The sequence below is a fragment of the Crotalus tigris genome, unplaced genomic scaffold (assembly GCF_016545835.1).
Source record: "Crotalus tigris isolate CLP2741 ecotype Arizona unplaced genomic scaffold, ASM1654583v1 scf7180000024350.909852, whole genome shotgun sequence".
NCBI lineage: Eukaryota > Metazoa > Chordata > Lepidosauria > Squamata > Viperidae > Crotalus > Crotalus tigris.
Window position 1 is genome coordinate 744,345 of NW_024100519.1, and position 23,451 is coordinate 767,795.

The 23,451-nt window shown below is 45.5% G+C and overlaps 1 protein-coding gene across 3 annotated transcripts in view; it reads left to right on the forward strand.

Moving 5' to 3' along the window:
• Positions 1-225: 225 nt before the first annotated feature.
• GSN (gelsolin) overlaps positions 226-23,451 on the forward strand; it is a 36,087-nt gene continuing 12,861 nt past the window's right edge. Inside the window, exons 1-8 of one of the 3 annotated variants that reach the window (XM_039327098.1) lie at positions 226-376; positions 17,831-18,032; positions 19,043-19,197; positions 19,687-19,848; positions 20,307-20,456; positions 21,276-21,365; positions 22,159-22,291; positions 23,345-23,433. In XM_039327098.1, coding sequence (XP_039183032.1) covers positions 17,840-18,032; positions 19,043-19,197; positions 19,687-19,848; positions 20,307-20,456; positions 21,276-21,365; positions 22,159-22,291; positions 23,345-23,433 — 972 coding nt within the window. In that variant the 5' untranslated portion in view covers positions 226-376; positions 17,831-17,839. Of the gene's footprint in view, positions 377-5,601; positions 5,658-15,329; positions 15,558-17,830; positions 18,033-19,042; positions 19,198-19,686; positions 19,849-20,306; positions 20,457-21,275; positions 21,366-22,158; positions 22,292-23,344; positions 23,434-23,451 lie in introns of those variants that run through there. The other 2 variants (XM_039327097.1, XM_039327096.1) reach the window with 2 other exon arrangements.

The window sequence follows — 23,451 nt, forward strand, 5'->3', positions numbered from 1 at the left end:
GGCCATCCAGTCCAACCCCCTGCTCAAGCAGGAAACCTATGCAGGTCAGCCAAGGGGCCGTCTAGTCTCTTCTTCAAAGCCTTTCTAGGTTGCTTCTCTCCTGGATTTGTTCCACTTTTACGCACGAACAGCGGCGTGGCCCGAAGCCGGCCAGCCCTGCCCGGCTCCTCCCCGGAGCCGCTTCTGCGTGGCCCGCAGCCTGCGGAGCGCTGGGCGGAGCGCAGGGCGGCGGCGGAGGAGGAGGAGAAGCGGGGAAGGAGGGGGGGCTCGACCCGACCCCTCCCATCCCAGCCGGATCTTTCTCCCTTTCTCTGCCGTCTCCGCCGCCTGAGAGTCTTAAGAGCGCTCTTTGATTCATCATCCACTGCCCAGCTAGGTAGGATTCCGGGGGGTGGGAAGAAAAACGTTGGGTAGACCCAGCGGGGAAGGGGAGACCCCCCCATCCGATGTGGCGCTGCGCTTTGGATACGGCTGGGGGTCCTGGTCAGACCCAGCGAGGGGGTCTCGGGCAAAGCCGGGCAGCCGCGGCGGGAGCGGAACCAAGGAGGGGAAGCGGAGGGGGGGGCTAGATGGAGAGATTTGGGGAGGGGGCGAAGAGGTGTGGCATTGGTGGGGCGCCAAGAGGCGATCCGTGGGGCTCCAAGAAGCCTGGAAAGAAAGACAGCCGGCCGGCGGCAGGGGGGACCTTTGGCTAAAAGAAGCGCTCGGGCGTCTGGCCAGATTTGAGCGCACCGCCCGGTAGTGGAGGCTGAGAAGTTGGGGCGCATCGGTGGAACGCAGGGCTACTTTGACCGGGACGAGGGGAATTCCTTCTTCCCTTCCTTAACTTCCTGCTTCCCTCCCTTCCTCTTTCCGTTCTCCTTCCTCTTTCTCTTTCCCTCCCTCCCTCCCTCTTTACCTCCCTCCCTCCTTCCTCCCTTCCCCCCTTCCTCTTTCCCTTCTCCTTCCTTCCTTCCTTCCTCCCTCCCTCCCTCCCTTTCTCTTTCTCTTCACCTCCCTCCTTCCCTCCAGTGGGCAATCTCCCCAAAGTTTGGGATTTTAAAAAGGGGAAGGGGCAGTTCCAGCCTCTGTCTTCCACCAGGCACTCTCTGCCCCTTACTTCAGAGGCACATGAGGCTGGGTCAGGAATTTGTTACTGTGACCCACAAATAAACCCGCAAGGTGCTTGATCTGTCAGCCAAAGAGTGAGAGATGCTCACCTTCCTTCAGGACAATTTCACAAGCTAGGCTAAGACCAGGAGCCAAAGTTAGATTTTTTTTTTTATTTATTCTTCCAATAGGTCTTTTTTTTTTTAAGTTTTTTTTTCCCCCTTGAAGCTGAAAACTCTCCGGGTCCAGAACCCCTAGGCAAGGGCTGAAAAACAGGGCGTCCTGGACCCCAGAGGGTTTTCAGCTTCAAGAGAAAAAAAAAAACTTTAAAAAAGACATTACAAACCTCCTCTTTAATCCAAAGAATGAATCCTCATCAAATCCTGAATTTGGACAGTAGAATTGCAACTCCTAGGGAACACCTCACCTGAATGTTTTGGAGAAGGTTTTTTTGTTTTTGTTTTTAAATAGCAGTTGTGAAATCTTTGTGGAAGAGGCAGCACAAGTTTTCCTAAAATCCTTTGCACTCTTTGGCAATCAGGAAAAATCTTTTCTTTTCTTTTAATAATAGCCACAGGGTTTTATGGTGTCACTAAAAGCATCTCTATGCTGGATCAGGTTGCCACCTTTCTCGTTAAGTCCTGCTCCTGTGCTTTCTGCAGAAACAATAGGCCAAGCTCTAGCTTGCAAAAAAATAACCCGCGTAGCCAAACGCCTCTTGAAAGGGCAGAATGCAGGAGAATTAACTCTGGCTGGAGTTGAAGGAGGCTAAGGTGATTGTGGCTCATGACGGGGCCGAATTTAGTTCTCCATCTCTCTATCTTGGTGTGTACAAACACAGCGGCTACTCTGTTGCTTGCAAAAAAATAATAATAAAAATTAAAAGGCAGAAGTGTTCAGCGTAGGCTCACTGTTGCTTGGGGCAAGACATAAAACTGACTAACGAATAGTTATTCAGCATAGTAAACGTAACCTTTATGCTTCTTTATTATTTTTTTAAATAAATAATGCAAGGCCGCAAGCATATCTAATATTTCAAGGAAGCGAATATAATATAATATAATATTATAACTTCCTTCCCATAAAAACACTGCAAGGGGGTTGAGCTGAGAGATAGGGACTGGCCCATAGTCACCCAGCTGGCTTTCGTGCCTAAGACGAGACTAGAACTCACCGTCGCCTGGTGACTGGGCCAAAGTCACTCAGCTGGCTTTTGTGCCCAAGATGGAACTAGAATTCACAGTCACCTGGTGATTGGCTGAAAGTCACCCAGTGAGCTTTCATGCCTAAGGTGGGACTAGAACTCACCGTCGCCTGGTGATCGGCCCAAAGTCACCCAGTGAGCTTTCATGCCTAAGGCGGGACTAGAACTAGAACTCACAGCTTCCTAGTTTCTAGTCTAGCGCCTTCACTGCTCATCCAAACTGCCTCTCTTTTGTCTTTTGAATCCTTTGACAAAGATTTGGACATAAAGATATAAAAAAATCCTTTGCCTTTAAAAAAAAATGACAGTTTGGTGTCCTTGGTGGCTCTGAATGTATGACTGAAGTCTGAGGAACATAATAATTATATCAAGTCAGCCCAGTAGCTGATTTAGTTCAGTTCTTTCTGTATACTAATCCACTGCATTCCCGGAGCTTTAGACCCGATTCTTTTTATAGCGTGATTTGAAGATTGGATATTTGGCAAAGCAAATGCAGTTGTTGCAGCAATGAGCCTGCTCTGGATTGGCTAAAACTGACCCTCTGTTAACCAGAGAGCTGTCATCGCTCATCACTTCACTTTTTACAATAGGAACTGGCTTACTGGATTAATCCATTCTCTGGGTTAGCCCAACACACAGGAGCATCTAAAAAAAAAAAAAAAAATCAGACCATGCAACTAAAATCAGGGTCTTGTGTAAAGCCCTTTGCTAGGTTCGGGTTTCATATGTGTGAATACAGCTGTCTTGTGTGAATACAGCTGTTGCCTGCAGCAGGTCTTTGGGAGCTGAAATTAGTTGATTTAACTGGAGCAGGCCAGGAGAAAGGGTGAAGGGAGGACCACCGCAGTGGGAGTCATAAGGCTGTTTGAGCAGAACAGATTCCTAATCGTGTGGAACGTCAATTCCCCCCAATCTCAGATCTACAGATTCACACACCCAGTCCTGCCTCTGTTGGTGTACAGCCTGCTGCACCAGGAAAACATGACTCTACATTTTAAAACGAGAATCCAGTTTACCCAAGAAGGCACATTAGACAGTGGATATGTGAATAAGATGCAATAGAATGGAATACGTGTAGCTCAGGGTTGACCTGTGGGGTCCTTGGTGCTCTCTGAGCTGGGTGGTTTTCTTGCAGACCTTTCATTGCCCATCTAAGTAGCAGAATGGAGGAGGAGGAGGAGAACTGTGGGATCCTTGGTGCTTTCTGAGCTTGCTTGTTTTCTTGCAGACATTTCATGACCCAACTAGGAAACATCATCCATGCTAGAAGGGAGTGGGGCTTGTAGAGAGGAGGAGGAGGAGGAGGAAGAGGAGGAGGAGGAGGAGGAGGAAGAGGAGGAGGAGGAAAAGGACTGTCCTTGGGGCTCTCCAAGCATGGTGGTTTCCATGCAGATGTTTCATTACCAAAACTAGATAACATCATCCCTTCTCATTTAGATTGTCTGCTTGAAAGCCCAAGCAGATGATTTAAAGAAAAGGGAACTACATTTTTTTTCTGAAAAGCAAATCTACAAGGGGGGGGGTTCTCTTTACCCCAGTGGCTTTCCCTCTGGAAAGGAAGTGGAATTCATAGAATCCTGTCAGAACTCCAAGCCTACCCAGGCCAAATTGCTTTCAATTGGAAAAGTGGAAATGAGTCTAATCTGCACTCTCCTTCGGTGCCTGCAGGCCCTTTCTTCCTTGGCTGCTCTCCAGAGGAGCAGCTGTGAATTTTCCTGAGTTTAGATCCCAAGAGGAAGAGGAAAAAAGCAGCGTGAATCATCTTGTGGCTCGCCCTGCACCTTCACGCCCATGGAATGGGTGGCGATTTTCATATGTGCTCTATTAAGTTGACGAGTCAGTGGGCACAAGCCCAATAACTAATAACGAATGAATTCTCTGGAATCCATTGGAAGTTTTGGAGCCCTTGCCGGAGGGAAAGCCCAAAACGCAAAGAGGGAGGAACGGATGGGGGGGGGGGAGGAAGGAGATCCTGTGGGCTCAAGGTTAATTGATAAAGGAGGATATTTGAAGGGGCCTCGGAGGATGTGAAAAAAAAAAAAGCAAGCAGGCGGATCTTCATCCCCCTTCTTACAAATAATGGCATGGCGCCCTCTCCTCCCCACAGTTAACCTTGCCAGGGGTCCATGGTGCTCTTTGAGCGGTGCTGTTTTCTTGCAGACATTTCATTGCCCAAACTAGGTGACATTATCAGTGCTAGAAGGAGGGGGGGGGACAACAATTGTGGGGTCCTTGGTGAGCTGGGTTGTTTTCTTGCAGACGTTTCATTATCCAAAATGCATAATGTTATCAATGCTAGGAGGGGGAAGAGGGGGGAAGGAGGGGGAGGGGAGGAGGAAGATGACTATGGGGTCCTTGGTGCTCTCTGAGCTTGCTGGGTGGCTCAGATAGATGATAGATGGATGGAGGGATGGACAGACAGATAAACAGACAGACAGATAATAGATAGTGATAGATAGACAGCGATAGATAGATAGATAGATAGATAGATAGATAGATAGATAGATAGATAGATATCGGTGATAGATAGATCGATAGATAGATAGATAAATAGATAGATAGAAAGAGATGGATAGATAGATAGATAAATAGATAGATAGACAGAGATAGATAGATAGATAGATAGATAGATAGATAGATAGATAGATAGATGAATCAGATGGTGATAGATAGATAGATAGATAGATAGATAGATAGATAGATAGAGATAGATGGTAGGAGATAGATAGAAAGATAGATGATAGATAGGAGATAGATAGATAGATAGATAGATAGATAGATAGATAATAAAGATGAAAGAGAGAGATTGAGAGATGGGGAGAAAAAAAAGAGAGAGAAAAGCACTTAGTGGAAAGAGAAAGTGGCAATTATCTCATAAAAAATTGCAGTATTTTTTTTAGTATTTTTCCGTTCTGGCCCAGCTCAAGCAGCTGACAGGATGAAACTGCTGATGGGGCATTGACTGTCAAAGCGTTTTTTTCCCCTTATGCCACTGACATGGGCATTTTGCCCAAAGCTGGTTAAAAATAGCTTCAAACTTCATGAATACCAGCAGTGTGAATGGGCTTCTTGATTTAAGGCCGTGTTTACTGTAATTTTATTCCCTCCCCCTTTCCAGATGTTATGGAAAGCGATTCCCCCCCCTTTTCCTTCACAGCCTCTTCTTTTCAGATCTTGTGTTCCAAAGTGGGGGGAGGGGAAGGAGGAAATCTCTTTTTTTTTAAAAAAAAACCGACAACTGCTTGTGTTATTGTTGTTGCTGTGCCTTGCAATGCAGCCATCTAAACCCTATTTAAAATGTTTCCTAGGGAGAGTGTGTTAAAAAAATAAAGTTATGGGGATGACTTGTGTGAAAGACGCCAAGGTAGGAAGCTAAGATCTGCTTTCAATAAATTGCTTGGAATGTTAACATGCCTTTTCCTCTCTCGGGATGTTATGAGACGATCCAACTTTGCTAACCATGGATACTTCTTCCCGCCTTCTCTATCTCCTATCTCCTTTGTCCCCTTCCTCTAGAGTATGTATTTTTTCTCTTCTCGGTGGTCATCTAAGTCCCTGTTTCTTTTTCGCAACCTGCCTCCTCTGCATGAATTGAGATATCTGCCTTGGGAAGCGGGTGGGAAATTTTTTAGAAAAAAAAACCAATAACGACAACCAAGAGGGCGGATGTCAGAGGAAATAACTTTCTCTCTTTCTCAATTGATGTTGACATGTCTTAAGATCTCCATGTATTGATTAAATAATCTGCTTTTTGGTCACCTGGGTTTGTGAGGTCCATAAATTCTACCCTGCCTTAAAAAAACACACACACCCTGTGAGGTATTCTTATTTGTCAGATGCTTAGTGGAGGTCACCTCATGGATCCATGGCTCAAGGAAAACCTGAATGCAAATCTTTGTCTCCTCTTCCATTCTGGCCCCAGTTTTATAGACTAGACTAGACTAGACTAGACTAGATTAGACTAGAAGAGTAGAGTAGAGTAGAGTTAGAATAACAGAGTTGGAAGGGACCTTGCAGGTCATCTAGTCCAACCCAATCCACCACCCAACCAGGCGACCCTACACCAGGGCTCTTCAAACCTGGCCCTTTTATGACTTGTGGACTTCAACTCCCAGAATTCCTCAGCCAAGCAGCTCAACAGGTGGAAAATATCCAGGTGATATTTCAAGCGCCTGCTCTTCCCAACCTCCTTCCTCTTTCCGTGGAAGCTCAAACCGTCTGCGTAAGAAGGACCTGTTGTTCGCGACCGTTTCCAAAGCAGCCATGCGGTTCTCACCACATCCTCTCGCAGATAACTCCGGGAGCCTCTGCGTTCGAAACGCTGCACTTCCTTATTTATTTTATTTATTCGGTTTTTAAAACTCTCCCCTTTGCCGTCCAGTCCTTCCACCAACACAACCCTTGAAACTCTTCCAGGAGGGGCTGTGCTTCCTCCACAAGGTGCAGGAGGTTGGAGACTTCAAACTAGGTCTCCCTAATGGTTTTCCGTCCATCTTTTTAAGCATAATCAGCTCCGGTGCTTTTCACCCTCAGCACCATAAACTCTTGCAGCTCTTGGGCCAGACTTCTCACAAAGCCCTCTGTCTGTCGAAGTGCACAAAATTAGCGAGCTATTAGAAGCACCGAGAGCATCCGTTGTTCTCGGTTCACACAACAGCCGTTATTTAGCAAGATCTGCGTGGAGCGGTTCTCAACTTACAACACTTTGTTTAGTGACTGTTTGAAGTTACAACGGCACTTGGAAAAAAGGGGGGACTTAGGATCGTTTTTCACAGTTAACGACCGTCGCAGCGTCCCCCATGGTCACACGTGATCGAAATTCATTTGCTTGGCAACTGACTCGTATTTATGACCGTCGCAGCATCCTGATCCCCTTTTGGAACCGTCTGGCCATCAAACTCAATTTGGAAACCAGAGTCATTTAACAAGCGTGTGACTAACTTCACATCTGTAGTGATTCACTTAACAACGGTGGCACTAAAAGATGCAAAACTCATTTAACAGATATCTCAGTACCAGAAATGTTGGGGTCAGCTGAGGACGTAAGTCAAGGGCTACCTATATTGGATTCTAACATCCCTAAACCATGTGGCCTATGGGGGTTGCAATCCAGCATGCTATCTAGCCCGGATTAAAATAATACGATTCAATATCATCGTATCCAAAGAGAATCAATTTAAATTGAGTCGGTCTAGTAATCCATTTTTGCAATTGTACTTACAAGTGACTAGTCCACACTGTTTCCTCTATCCTACTTGGTCTCACACATGCATAGCACCTTAGCAAATCTAACCAGCCTTTTAGCGGTGGTTAGTGTCAAAAGACCTTCCTTTGCCTTGATCCACCAGGCAAGCGTAGATTTCATCACTTCCTGTCTGGAAAAGTCAACCAAGCTCAGAGAGCATCCAGGTTACGTCCACACAGACACACAGAGGTTGGATTCACCCCCACAAGCAGGATAGAAGAAACACTGCGGACTAGTAACCTGTGGGTGCAATTGCAAAATTGATAGGCTCAGTTAAAGGTACCCAGCAGATGCATTCATACGACATGCTAGATTTGCTTAGTGGTTAGCCCTGATGTGTTAATTTTGTGTGAATTTAGACAACTGCAGTATCTTATAATCCAAAGCCATTGTGCAAATCCAGGAAAATCCACGGATTAATCCAATAATCTAGTTAAGCAAGCCCTTACTGAACAGAAAGAATTGGATCAAAAATATAGTCTCTCCAAGGGTGTTCTTCCATTATTGTTCTCCCCATTATTGTTCTCTCTTCCACAATAATGAAAAATAAACTTCTGTCTTTACAAAATACGCCTTTCCAATTATGCCACTAAATGTTGAGGGCTGATAGTTCTCTCTTATTAAAAATCTCCAGAGAATAGAATAATAGAATAGAGTAGAGTAGGATAGGATAGGATAGGATAGGATAGGATAGAATAAAATAGAATAGAATAGAATAGAATAGAACAGAATAGAATAGAATATTTTTTTTGGCCAAGTGTGTAGTTAGACACACAAGGAATTTGTCTCCAAGACAGAAGCTTTCTGTGTACTTGCCAAACAACAAAGAAAATAAAAACAGTTATTATGAACTAGAGGTATCAGTAATTATATACAGGCAGCTGGGCAAGGCTTTGGGCTAAAATTAGTAATCACACAGGAGAGTTTCATGATAGCAAAAGTTAATATATAAGGAGGAGCAGGAGAAGGAGAAGAAACATATGAGAAGGAAGAGGAGGAGGATAAGGAAGAAGAAGAAAAAGAAGAAGAAGAGGAGGAGGAGGAGGAGGAGGAGGAGTGAGCGTGTAATACAGTCCCATTTCGGATGAGACGCCTCCCTGGGTCAAGATGAGGGATCGTTTGTGCAGGATTGCAAGGGGTCGATCGGAAGACCATCCTGCTCTTATAGGAACGGAGACCCTGCAAAGACACAAACACAGTTCAGAGAGATCTGCTCAGATCCAACAGAGGTGGAAGGCCACACGATGCAACGCCAGGCGGAAACATTTCCTGCCCCCCCACCAGAATCTGATGGAAAGGAAGGAAAAAGTAGCGGCAGCCGTAGTCAACTAGGGCCAACATGGTCGCTCTTGATGGTCCAAGGGGCAACTTCCTCGCTGCCCCCACCGCCGTTCGTTTATCGCAGCCACCTCAGGGCCTTTTTCTGCTCCACATCCGACTGCCTGGTTACCCAAAGGTCACTTCCCAAACTTCTTCACGAAAAAGCCAGGCCGATTCTTCGGCTGGAAACCGCAACAACGTCAGCATCTTCCATGAGATTCTTCACAGCCCTTCTGGCAGGGGAGTACAAGGCCGCGTCTTGCCCATATTAGGAGCTTGTCAGCTAGCCCCAGTGGCACCATTTCAACAAACGATTGTGGATTTTTCCACCGGACTAAGAGGAAGGGGGGAGGGGGGGAGGAAACCAAAAGAAAGAGGAAAAAAATATATCTATTCCAGCTGTTCGTTCCAGCTCCAAAGGCTGCAGGGATGGAATGGAGAATAGGTCACCAGATGTTCCCCGTTTGATAAGGTTGCCCTCCTCCCGTTTCAAAATACAGGCAGTCCTCGACTTAACGATTATTATTGTTGTTGTTGTTGTTTTCCAAGAGTTCAGTTGTTCTAATACGATAACAGACGGTGGCCTTATATCTCTACATATCAACTTGATTTAGTGTGCATTAGGCAATTTCATGCATCTAAGGACTGGTTTTTCCCACACGGGGAATGAGACCCTCATAGCCACAGGTGAAAACATGCCGTAAAAAAACCCACGTCTTTGAAGCAGTTCGTCATCCCTTGAGCTAGGAGCCTTTTCCTTAGAATAGGATAGGATAGGATAGGGTAGGATAATATGAGATAATATGGGATAGAATAGAATAGAATAGAATAGAATAGAATAATATGGGATAGGATAGGATAGGATAGGATAGAATAGAATAATATGTGATAATATGGGATAGAATAGAATAGAGTATATAGAATAGAATGGAATAGAATAGAATAGAATAATATGGGATGGAATGGAATGGAATGACAGGAATAGAATAGAATAGAATAGAATAGAATAGAATAGAATAGAATAGAATGACAGAGTTGGAAGGGACCTCGGAGGTCATCTAGTCCAACCCGCTGCTCAGGCAGGAAACCCTATACCCTTTCAGATAAATGGTTGTCCAGTCTCTTCTTAAAAGCTTCCAGGATAATTGACTTAGATTTGAATTCCAGTAGTTTCTGTTATCCCCAGGAACGCAGCACTGCCTTTTCTCCCCTTTTCTGATCACTCTATCCCAGTCAAGTCTTGCTTTTCACAACTGGATTTTACGATTCTTCAAAAGAGCCGCCAGGCTTTGCAAACTTTCCCTCCCTAGCAAAGCTTGGGACATTCCTCCCTGCTTGCTAAGCCCAGCTGGCACACCTACAGATGACTCCTACACAAGGCTAGTCTTTTGAGAACTCTAACTCAAGAGAACGGGAACAGATATGTAGGATTTAAGTTACAGGAGGGTAGATTTTTCGTGGAATTTCAGGACAAGCTTCTTAACTGGAGAAGGCGCACATCCTTGATGGGTTTGTTTTTTTAAAGGAGGGGGAACAATACGGAGGAGAAGAAATGTAATCCAGAAATGTAGTCAGATACAAGCGTTGTGTTTCATTGAAGAGTGCGACGGTTTGTTCAGAGGGTGGGCTTCATTCTAAGGCTGGGCTGACTCAGCAGGCACCAAGCCGGGCCAGGATCGGGAGAGGGCGTGCCTGGAGAAATCGCTCTTTTGCGGCTGGGCAGAATGTTTGTTTAGGCCGCGATCCGTACATTGATCAAACCACAATCTGGAGGCACACAATTTAGTTGACTCAATCACATTCCTGGGCACTTTTAGCAGGAGCAAAAGAGAAGGTCTGCCCTGCGTAGAACAGAAGAAGCGTAATGCCCTGGAAGTCAGCAGGAGATATGGATTGGGTTCAGGCAACAGGCTACCCAAGGCACAAATGTAACAGTAAAAGGAGACTTTGGAGGTCTTCTAATCCAACCCCTTGCTCAAGCAGGAGACCTTGTACAATTCCAGACTAATGGTTGTCCAATCTCTTCTTGAAAACCTCCAGTGAGGGATCATCCCCAACTCTTGGAGGCCAGCCGTTCCACTGATTGATTGTTCTCAGAGTCAAGAAATTTCTCCTTAGTTCCAGGTTGCTTCTCTCCTTGACGAGTTTCCATCCTTTGCTTCTTGTCCTGCCTTCAGGCACCTTGGAGAATAGCTTGACTCCCTCTTCTTTGGGGCAGCCCCTGAGATATTGGAACACTGCTATCATGTCCCCCCAGTCTTCCCTTCGTAACACTAGACATACTCGATTCCTAGAACCGGTCATCCTTGCTGTTATCCTCCTTCGTAGGTCTTCTCGGCACTCTTTCCAGAGTCTCAACATCTTTTTCGTACGAGTGATACAAACTTGGTATATGTGACGGAACAGACTTTGGCTGCTTTGGGGGGAAAAAAACTAAATAGACTCCTGCCTGTAGTTCTTGGATGAGAGATCTCCAGGATGTCTGAAGGGTTGCAGATTAAGCTGTAAACTTGAGAAAACAAGCGAGACACGCGATTAGGAGAAAATGCATGGTTGTTCCGTGGTTGTAAGCCCAATTCAAAGGCGACTTTGCATTGGAATTATACATACTCAGCACACTCAGTGCCTGATGGAGAATTAGGATGCCTGAATCATAAATGAATCACTACGTTGTGTTAAGACTGGACTATTGACAAGGGCCGATATTATTATTATTATTTTTGCTAACTCGCTTATCTGTGCCTGCCACTTTCAGTCATCAGACAGCGAAAAACTCAGGGTTGAAATGACGGGTCCTCGGTGCCCTCTGAATGTGGTGGCTTTCTTGCAGATGTTTCAGTACATGATCAGGTAAAAGGGAATGGGGTTTACAGAGAGGAGAAGGGAGGAGGAGGAGGAAGATTGTGGAGTCCTTGATGCTCTCTGAGCTGGGTTGTTTTCTTGCAGATGTTCCATTACCAAACTAGGTAACATCATCAGTGCTAGAAGGAGTGGGAGAAGGAGGAGGAGGAGGATTGTGCGGTCCTTGGTGCTCTCTGAGCTGAGTTGTTTTCTTGCAGATGTTCCATTACCAAACTAGGTAACATCATCTGTGCTAGAAGGAGTGGGAGAAGGAGGAGGAAGAGGAAGATGGTGCGGTCCTTGGTGCTCTCTGAGCTGAGTTGTTTTCTTGCAGATGTTCCATTACCAAACTAGGTAACATCATCAGTGCTAGAAGGAGTGGGAGAAGGAGGAGGAGGAGGATTGTGCGGTCCTTGGTGCTCTCTGAGCTGAGTTGTTTTCTTGCAGATGTTCCATTACCAAACTAGGTAACATCATCTGTGCTAGAAGGAGTGGGAGGAGGAGGAAGAAAAAAAGACTTAGTGCTCTCTGAGTTTGTTTCTTTGCAGACGTTTCATGACCCAAACTAAGTACCATTATCAAAGCATTTGTGATTTATATATACTGTATATCAGATGTTCAAACATATCAAGGTAAAGGAGATTTACCTTTTCCCAACGGCCCGTATAATCTATTCTGAAATCTGATTAAAGAAGGCAAGAAACATAATGTAACTATTTCTTTAGGGTGAAGGCCTTGCCTTCCTACGAATTTTGGATTTTATTTCCTGGTCTGTCTATCAAGACTTTTGCTTTTTTTTTTTTTTTAAAGTGGTGTTCGTGTGCCCTCTGCTGCTTCAATCCAAAACTGAACCACTGGCTTCAGTAACTGTATTTGAACCACCCCAATGAATGTGAGGTTTCTACTTTGGACCGCCAACCTTCAGGAAATTTGAGAAGAGGCGGGACACTTGAAGCGAAATTGCTGGAATTTAGTCCTCTGTTTTGGAACCTGTGGCTTTGTGTTTGCAAGTTTTATTTGCTTGCTTCCTTTGAAGCCATGCATAGATCCACGGATTAACTTTAATGTTTATTTTTTTTAAGTTCCTGTACAGTTCAAACATCTCCTAGAAGATATCTGACTGTAACAGCCCTGCAGTGGTTATTCTAGGTAGCAATTTTGGTCTCTGGATGCCTTTAAACTTGTTTCAAACATATTTTAGCACTGGAAGAGCAAAATAAAAATTTTAAAAAATCCCTTTTTAGCATTGGAATAGCAATTTTCCCTCAGCCAGATGGGTTGGGATGCAATTTTCTGAATTCCCCAGCCGGCGTGGTCAAGAATTCTGTCCCAAACCATCAAGGAGACATCAGGTCTTCAAGAGGGCTGGTGTTAGAACTGAAGAAGCTTCTTGGATAAGAAGTGAAAGGCCTTTAAGTCCAGTTGCCTTTTGAAAAAGCACCTTGGGTCTTCTGCTAACAATGGCAAGAAAAGGCTTGAATTCAGTATTCCAGGCCTATGTTTGGAGAGTATGGATTCTGTTGTGTTGTAGGTGAGCTTTGGGATTGTAGGACCATATAGCTACAATACCTTGTTTGATCGTAGTAGCAGAAAAGAATCGAACTACCTGGAAAGGATCTGACACATTAGATGACGAAAGCATTGGTGGGAATGTTCTTCCTCAAGATCCGTGTTTCCTAAACTGGCTTTCTTCTGCTAAGCTGAGCTGTTGGAATATTGTGCAACAAGCAATTAATGAGTGCTACCGGCATGAGTCAGGTTTTTTTTTTTTAAAAAAAAAATACTCGATTGACATTTATATGAGCATGGAAGTCCTCCAAGACAGCCAGTTTGGTGTAGTGGTTAAGGCATCAAGGTAGAAACCAGGAGACCGGGAGTTCTAGTCCTGCCTTAGGCATGAAAGCCAGGTGGGTGACTTTGGGCCAATCACCAGGAAGTGGTGAGTTCTAGTCCTGCCTTAGGCATTAAAGCCAGCTGGGTGACTTTGGGCCAATTATTAGGAGTCAGTGAGTTCTAGTTCCATCTTAGCCATGAAAGCCTACTGGGTGACTTTGGGCCAATCACCAGGAGACAGTGAGTTCTAGTCCCACCTTAAGCATGAAAGCCAGCTGGATGAAATTTGGGCCAATCACCAGGAGAGGGTGAGTTCTAGTCCCGCCTTAAGCATAAAAGCCAGCTGGATGACTTTGGGCCAATCACCAGGAGAGGGTGAGTTCTAGTCCTGTCTTAGCCATGGAAGCCAGCTGGGTGACTTTGGACCCATCAATAGGAGATGGTGAACACTATCTTGCCTTAGCCATGAAAGCCAGCCGTGTGATCTTGGGCCAGTCAGTTCCTCCCAGCCCTAGGAAAGAGGCAATGGCAAAGCACTTCTGAAAAATGCAGGGACTTACCCAGACACGACTGAATGGGGGAAAAACAAGACTTCCCAAACTTGTTGGATAGATGGGCCACTTTGGCTTTGGGTTAACGTTCCACTGAGCAGGAAGGCTTTTTCTGTTTGTTTTTTGTCATTGCAACTGCTGGTAACTAATATTATTTTCTCCCATGGGTTGGACCCTGGGACAAGGGCCCTCCTGGTACCGTCTGTTATGGGAAAGGACGGGAGCAGAGGCTTAGCCAAATTCAGGCCGCGACCTGAAAACAAAGATCTGAGGACATTCAAGCCAAATTGTTTTGCTTTTGGTTTGGAAAATGAGTCCTGGGGGGAGAAATGGAGTAGCTCCTTTCTGAAAAACATGTAGTACTTTCCTTAACTTGGAGGACAATGATGGAGCAAATCAACACAGTGTTCTACTCCTATTCCCTAGAGGAGGCTCAAATTTGGATTCTGGATTCTGATCCAGACAAACAAATTGTTTACGTTGCCTAAACCCAACCGTTGTAACACTTTGGGGCGTTCAAATGTCCGGTTTTTATTTATTATTCGTATCCCGCCCTGATTGTTTTTACAACTAACTCAAGGCAACAAATTTACCCCACGCACCTCCCTCCTCCTACGGGGAGGCCTCGTCTTACGTCCTAAAACTGGGCTCAACATTTCCGTTCTTAAGTGAGACGTTTGTGAAGCGAGTTCTGCCCCCTTTTACGACTTGTCTTCTCACAATTGTTCAGTGAATCATCAATGCGGTTGATAAGTTGGCAACTCGGGATGTTAAGTGTATCTGCCTTCCCAATCGGCTTTGCTTGTCGGATGGTCACTAAAGGGGGGTCATATCACCCTCTGTGGGACCCTGGGACCGTCATAAATAGGAGTCAGTTGCCAATCATCTGCATTTGGATCACGTGACCCCGGGCAAGCTGCAACGGTGGTTAAGGGTGAAAAACAATCTTTTTTTCAGCCCTGTTGTAATTCTGAACGGACACTAAAGAAAGCATCTGTAATTTGAGGACTCGCCGTATTTCCCCCACCACAATCAAAGGCCTCATCCTGGCCTTACATAACTTGTTGGCAACTCCCATCCCTTCCCATGAATTTCAGCCTGGGAGTCATAAGCACCAGTTGGCTTTCTGCCTTGATAGCCTCCAGGGAGTTGGCCTTTCCTGCACCTTGATTCTTTGTCCCGTACACAGAGGCGTATCCAGCTGTGCGCTTCAGCTGGAGCCGGGCCTGCCCAGGGTGGGATCCAGCCCAAGCAAAGCACACAGAGAGGAGATAAAAAGCAACGTCCTGGATCCCCTCTGCCTCTCCGTTCCAAGGCAGACTCAGAAAAAGAACCGGGCGTGTTCAAGCTTCAGCGCAGGGCCTGGGCTGGGAGGAATCTTTGGAAGTTTTTGGAGAGAGTAAACTGGTGGATCACAATGGCCTTGGGAAGATTCTCTCCTCTTATCTCCTTGATTGTCGTGCTCTTGGCTGGGGTGAGTGACAAGGATTTTTTACGCCCAGGTTCTCGGACCCGGCTCAGTAGCTTGCAGTAAAACCGACAGGAGAATTTGGGGATTAGCAGATGGAGTCGCTAGCTCTGAACTTGTATTTTAAGGCTTATGTTTGTCAAGTTTTTGGCAAGTCAGGTGATGAATCAGAAACACGTCATGTTTGTACATAGTAGGTAAGTAGATACTGTAGATGATATAGATAGATAGGATAGATAGATAGATAGGTAGGTATGTAAGTAGGGAGAGAGAGAGGAGATAGGAGAGAGAGAGAGAGAACAGATACATAATAGAGAGAAAGGGAGGGAGAGAGATAACAGATAGATACACAACAGAAAGAGAGATAGAGAGAGAGATAAAGAGAGAGAGAGAGAGACAGACAGACAGACAAACAGACAGAGAGCTAAATAGAGAGAGGATAGACAGACAGACAGACAGACAGACAGACAGACAGATAGATAGATAGATAGATAGATAGATAACATACATAATAGAGAGAAAGAGGGAGAGAGAGAGAGAGAGAGATAACAGATAGATACATAACAGAGAGAAAGAGAGAGAGATGCCCAGGGTCACTTGATAATGGGATGGGTGGCACATAAATGTAATAAATGAATGAATGTCCTGTTTGAGAACTACCTTTATTCTCCAATTATCGGACTGCTATAGACCCATGCATCTGCAAAGTCACTAGAGGAGAAATGTGTGTGTCATTTTCCGCATGATTTGTTGAGGCAAAACAACTCTCCCAAGGATGAGACTCGAAGGAATTTCTCTATTGAAACCAACTCTCTCTCTCTCTCTTTTAAAAAAAGTGTTTATTATTCATGTCGCAACCAAACTGGTTTGGTTAGTCCACCCTCTTTCCCTTCTCCGAGAAGATTGCCGAAGTCCTGAGAAAGATTATCGGCAGAATCCTGTCCATTCTTTCTAGGACGGTGACAGGATGCCATTTCGGCCTGTTTTTCTTGTGCATTTCCTGGAGTAACCTAAGCGATGCAGCTAAAACAAGACTTTTGAGTCATGTGCATTCAATAAAGCAGCCTTTAGATACGGAGAAGTGGGTTTTAGCAAGAAGTGGCTGAAGGTTTCCTGCAACAGAAGCAGCTTATGTCTTATTTTAGCAGGGCAGAGGAACTAAAGAGAGAGAGGGCTGGCCTTTAGGGCTTATCTCTAGCTTGCACAAAGTCCTGTGTTCCTAAACACCTGGAATCTCGGAAAGCTCATTCTGTTAATGGATTACAAAAAAAAGAGGCCACTGGGGGATTTGGAAGCACTGAACCAGTTGCCACTTGATTAGCAGCTGTGATTTTGTTCCCCCACCTCAAGAAACGACGTGTCTATGGAGACCCTCAGTCATCCAGGTCATGGTGCTTCTTCAAAAGGCAGCTGGACTTCGTTTGAAGACGTTTCTCTTCTCCTCCAAGAAGCTTCCTCGGTTCTGAATGAATGGTGGAGAATGGAAAGATTTACGTGCCTTTCAGTCATCCGCTCATTGGCGCTCCTCCTGAGTCATTGGAGGTTTATCTGTGCCCCCAGGGTCAGCTGAATAGCGCCAATGGGGGTGGAGCCTTCTTGGAAGTGCTGAAAGGACTGTGTTGCAAACAGGAGACAGATGGTGTCCTATCCTCCCCCAAGTCAGAACTGAAGAAGCTTCTTGGATGAGAAGCGAAATGTCTTCAGGGAAAAAACAAGTCCACTTGCCATTTGGAAAAGCAGCTTTGGGATAATGGAATTAAAACTTCCTTTCCCCCCCCCCACCCTGTCGATAAGGAAAACTGCTGTTATTAAGGCAGCTTCAGTTGCACCCTCCTAAGTCCAGGGTAAGCTGACAGTAAATCAGCACTCCGGTTGCCTGACAAGGGGCCCATTTTCCAGCTTTCAATCTTTTCTCTGGCTGTTTTTGTCACTGCTTCGCCAACAATCTGAATAGCTGCAAAACTGAATGCATTTTAGAGATTGAGACGTTCCCTGAGCGTGAACCCTAGCAGTATCCAAAAGCTTGGGGGGGGGAGAGAAACCCTCTGGTCCCGGTGACCGATTCAGATTGGATCCTGCCACATTATTCTGGGACCCGTATATTTGCTTTCGTTTCCTGAGGTCAAATTTGTTGCTTAAAAGGAGCTGCCTTTTGGATGTTGAAGACTGGCTCTCTGGAAATAAGAGGGTGCCTTTGGCTTTGCAAGCAGCGGGAGAAAGTGAGCAAGTCAAACGTGCTAATCCATGAATTTCTCCCCCCCCCCTTTCTCTTCTCCCAGCCGGTGAGCATGGTGGAACACGCCGAGTTCCTGAATGCCGGCAAGCAGCCGGGCCTTCAGATCTGGAGGATTGAGAAGTTCGATTTGGTCCCGGTGCCGAGAAACCTCTATGGGGATTTTTTCATGGGGGATGCTTACGTGATCCTCAACACAATCCGACAACGTAACGGGAATCTGCAATACGACCTTCACTTTTGGCTAGGTAAGGAGAACTCTGTGGGACTCCACTCTCCGAGCTGACTCTAATCGCAGCTATATCAGTTTGAATAATCAATCAATCAAAAAATTAATTAAATGTATCAGCGATCATTCTCCACATCATGTCAGAGTTCAAGATTCAGTCTAAGATTCTATCAATTTTTTTTAAAAAAAATACACAAGTTTCTAGTCGTGAGGGAGGATGCCTGTGCATTGCCTTGCCTGTGGGTGTATATTTCTATGGATGTGAAATGATAAAGAATTCAGCTTGGAAGAATTGCCACGTGTTGTTCTTGGTTTGGGGCCTGGCGCGTGCTGACTGAGCAATTCTGGGAGTTGAAGTCCCCACATGAGGTGATAGAACATATTAAGGAGGTAGGTCTACGGGAGGGAGGGAGGAAGAGGCTGCGTCTCAGAGGAGTAAGAGGCAACTTAGCCTGGATTATCATGTGTGAGAAGCAGAGGGTGAAGACAGGACCTCCTTAATAGTTCCCAGAGCGTACTGTAGATGCAGATAGTTGAGTCTTCAATCTAGCAAAATTCTGTCTATAGGTATGAGACAATGAAGAAGAATCATTATGCATCATTCTTGGTTTGGGGACTGATGTGTGGTGACTGAGGAATTCTGGGAGTTGAAGACCACACACAGTGGCTGATGAATGCTGGGAGTTTGTCCACATGTAGTGGCTGAAGGATTCTGGGAGTTGAAGTCGACACACGATATGATGGAACTTAGCAAGGTCTCCAGGAGGGGGAGAGTGCATAAGAGGCAGCTCAGCTCCGATATGTGTGTGAGAGAGAGGGTAAGGACTGCCCCTTCCTAATAGTTCCCAGGGTGTATTAGAGATGCAGAGATGTTGAGTCTTTCGTCTGTAGGTGTGAAACAATAAATAACTCAACTGGGAAAGACCATCACTTATCTTTCTTGGGTTTTTGGCCTAACACCCTACGAGCTGAGCCCTCTTGCCCTCTTTCCAACTCTTTGGTTTATTTTCTTTTTTTTCTTTTTTCCAGGCAACGAATGCAGCCAAGATGAAAGCGGATCTGCCGCCATTTTCACAGTACAACTGGATGACTATCTTGGGGGAAGGGCGATCCAACACCGGGAAGTGCAAGGACACGAGTCGTCCACTTTCTTAGGATACTTCAAATCAGGACTGAAGTACAAAGTAGGTGCCAGCTGGAAAACTTCTTGAGTGGTGCTCAGAACCCTGTTAGCAAAGAGCCCTGATCCAGAGGGGAACCAATAAGAATAGAATAGAACAACTGCGTTGGAAGGGACCTTGGAGGTCTTCTAGTCCAACCTCCTGCTCAGGCAGGAAATCCTATCCCATTTCAGACAAATGACTGCCCAATCTCTTCTTAAAAACCTCCAGTGATGAAGCACCCATAACTTCTGGAGGCAAGTCGTTCCACTGATTAATTGTTCTCCCTGTTAGGAAATTTCTCCTTAGTTCTAGGTTGCTTCTCTCCTTGAATAGTTTCCATCCATTGCTTCTTCTCCTGCCCTCAGGACAATGCAGTTCTCTTTGGCCCCAGATGGAAATCTCATTTCCTCCAGATGTTTCTGATAGGCCAAGTCCTTCCTATATATATGAACTTACGATGCCTTGAGGGTCATCTTGGTGGAGGGTCATTTTGTTTCTGTTTTGTTCTAGGCCGGTGGTGTGGCCTCGGGCTTTCGACATGTGGTGCCCAATGAAGTCACAGTCCAGAGACTCTTGCAGGTCAAAGGCAGGAGAACCGCACGGGCGACCGAGGTGCCCGTCAGCTGGGACAGCTTCAACAGGGGTGACTGCTTTATCCTGGATCTGGGCAGCGTAAGTGCTCCATAGAGTCATTCGTAACAGGATTTGGGCACTTGGGGACGAAAATTACATGACGTTGCTTCGAAGACGTGGTCCTTCACAGGCTGCGGAAGCCATAAAACATATTTTAAGAAAGTCACAGAAAGAAAAACTCAGAGTCTTTTATTAGGTGCACGGTGAATATACCACGCTTTCGTTAACAAAGGGGAAAAATATCTGGCTTTTCTAAATACATTTGAAATATTACTCCATCAAGCAGCAAGTGACTATCTTACTGGGTAAACTATTATTCTGGTCTTTGACCCACAGGTGAGTGAAAGGGTCAAGAATCTGAGTCAGCTTGTTTGCCACGAGAAACCCAACTTGCAGTGCTTTTGCGTACACAAACGCACCACACAGACACAAATCCCTTTAGCGCTGGCCTTGTGTTTTTTCCCCCACTGACCCTGCGGTTGTTTCATCTCCTGTAGAACATTCACCAATGGTGCGGCTCGGATGCCAACCGGTTTGAAAAACTGAAAGCCACCCAAGTCGCCAAGGGCATCCGGGACAACGAGCGGAGTGGACGGGCCAGAGTCATAGTTGAAGATGACGGGGCTGAACGGGACGAGATGATCCAGGTCTTTCTCCAGAACTCGTTCCTTCTCATCTTGAGCGGGCAGAGATTTCTCCAGTGGCTTTTTCCCTCCCTTTTTAGAAACAAAAAAACTTGGTAGAGAGATCTCACTTTCCCTTCTCTTCTTTTCCTCTTTATAACTACCATCAGTCTGGTCACTGGGTTGATGGAGAGGTCCCCGGAACAATCTTAATTGGTTGTTATTTTTCCATGCACAGGTTGTTTGCTCTTTGGGAAATATCTGGGGAACAAAGTTTCTAAGAATAGAATTTAGAACAGAAAAGAACAGAACAGAATAGAATAGAATAGAAACAGGAATAGAATAGAATAGAATAAAAACAGGAATAAGAATAGAATAGAATATAGAATAGAATAGAATAGAATAGAATAGAATAGAATAGAATATACAATAGAATAGAATAGAATATACAATAGAATAGAATAGAATAGAAAATAGAAATAGAAGAATAGAATAGAGTAGGTATACTAGAACGGAACAGAATGGAATAGAATAAAATAGAAGATAGAAGATAGAAAATAGAAATAGAAACAGAAGAATCGAATAGGTACAGTAGAACAGAACGGAACAGAAGAGAACAGAACAGAATAGAATAGAAGAGTCGGAAGGGCCCTTGGAGGTCATCTAGTCCAAACCCCTGCTCAGGCAGGAAACCTTATATAGTTTCAGACAAATGGTTGTCCAATCTCTTCTTAAAAACTTCTAGTAATGGAGCATTCATGACCTCTGGAGGCATAACTTCTGAAGTTATGAAGACAACAGACAACGATAACTTGGAAGGACTGACACCCCTGTGTTTTTCAGGTCTTGGGACCCAAACCTGCCCTGCCAGCAGCTACAGCCGATGACACCCAAGCTGACGCCACCAACAGAAGGCTGGCTAAACTCTACAAGGTATAAGCTAGAGCAGATCCTGAGGTGGGGGCCTCAGGAAATGGGCTGTGAAAGTCTGCCAACGTCCTTTGGGGTGTCTTGAGGTCAGGAATCTGGCTTGGTTGGTTTGGCTGAGGGCCACATTTGCATCTGAGGGCTGCAGGCCCAAAATCGAATTGGGACAGAGCAAATGCAAAATGTACTTTTCAGGGCCATTAAATTAATCTCCCCCGATGCAATGTCTTCCCATAGATTACGCTATCTTTGCTCGCTGAGGTAGGCAACGTGGCAATTCACTGCAGGGGGAGAGAGGGTGCCTGGCATTTAAGTAATGCAAATTTTGCACACCCAGATCCAGAATTCCAAGCCCTTAACAAATTAAGGGACGGATCCTTTCTTTTAGCTAGAATTACAAACAGACAAAAATCAATACCAGGAAGGCACGGGGGTATAAATCAAAAATGACACCGGGAAGCCCAGTCAAACCGCAGATGTGTAAGAGTGACAGAGCAGTCGCACATTACAAGCCCTGCTAGCCAACATTCATCCTTTCTGAAGACAGGAACAGTGGTTTAATGGGAAAGAGAGTCAGTGGAACAAATTAGAAGCGTCTTTTTCTATCCGTTCAACGCCCAAAGTCCAGTCCACAGGAGACTGCAAGGGTAGTCATATGCACCTATACTGCGAAATAAACCTCATTCAGCTCCGTTCCCGGGGAAGGGACAAAAAGATTTTAGAAGTCTAGATCGGGGGGGTGTGTGTGTTAACTTTGGGTTTCCAAGTGGGTAAAAAGCACCAATGTGTTTGGTTACAGGTCTCCAACGGGGCAGGGAACATGGCCGTTTCCTTGGTGGCTGATGAGAACCCCTTCTCTCAAGCAGCCCTGGTTTCTGACGATTGCTTCATTCTGGACCACGGGACAGATGGCAAAATTTTTGTCTGGAAAGGTACATCCAGAAATGAAAGCCAATCATGTATCAATCAATCAATCAGAATAGAGCTGGAAGGGACCCTGGAGATCTTCTAGTCCAACCCCCTGCTCAGGCAGGAGACCCTAGACCAGTGGTTCTCGACTTTTTTAATGCCGCGACCCCCAACCGGTCGTAAGTCGAGGACTACTCAACCGGTCGTAAGTCAAGGACTACTCAACTGGTGCAACACCGTTTGCAGAATGGGACTTTGGGCGGGCTCAGCAGGGCAGAGACAGCCTGGACAATTCCTATTGGCTTTTGAAAGACAATAGAATTAGACTCTATTCAAGAGAGTCTATTCTATTGGCTTTCAAAAGCCAATAGAATAAAAGGGAGTAGCACAGCTAAGGAAAAGGGGGAAAAAAATGGCGGACTCCGTTGTTTGGCGACCCCCGTGAAATGGTCGTTCGACCCCAAATGGGGTCCTGACCCACAGGTTGAGAACCACTGCCCTAGACCAGGGGTAGGCAACCTTGGCTCTTTTATGACTCGTGGACCTCAACTCCCAGAATTCCTGAAGCCGGCCATGCTGAGGGGAAAGGGAGAGGTTTCCAAGCTGTGCCATGCTGGCTCAGGAATTCTGGGAGTTGAAGTCCACGAGTCCTAAAAGAGCCAAGCTTGCCTACCCCTGCCCTGGACCATTTCAGAGAAGTGACCATCCAGTCTCTTCTTAAAAACCTCCAGTGATTGAGCACCCACAACTTCTGAAAGCAAGGGAAGGGTCTACGACAATTCGCCACTAAGCAAATGGTTATTTGTGAGAGACAACATGTACTGTAGGACAAGGAAGTAAGTAAGCATGTCTTTTTTAAAAAAAAACAAATTCACAGAATGATTTGAGCTACCTTAAGAGCTGGCAGTGAACCAATATTTTGACCCTAGTGTGGGAGAGTACATCTGGATTTTAGCTCTCCAGAGGATTCCCACCCCGGAGAGATAAAACTTCCCAGGGCAGCAAAACATTTGCAGTATAAGCATGCACCTGGATAACGAATGCAATATCTCTGTTTCCTCCCTTGTTAATAACAGGGAGAAATGCCAACGCGGAAGAAAGAAAAGCTGCTCTCAAAACTGCTTCTGAGTTTATCAGCAAGATGAGTTATCCAAGACATACACAGGTAAGCCATGGAAGGGAA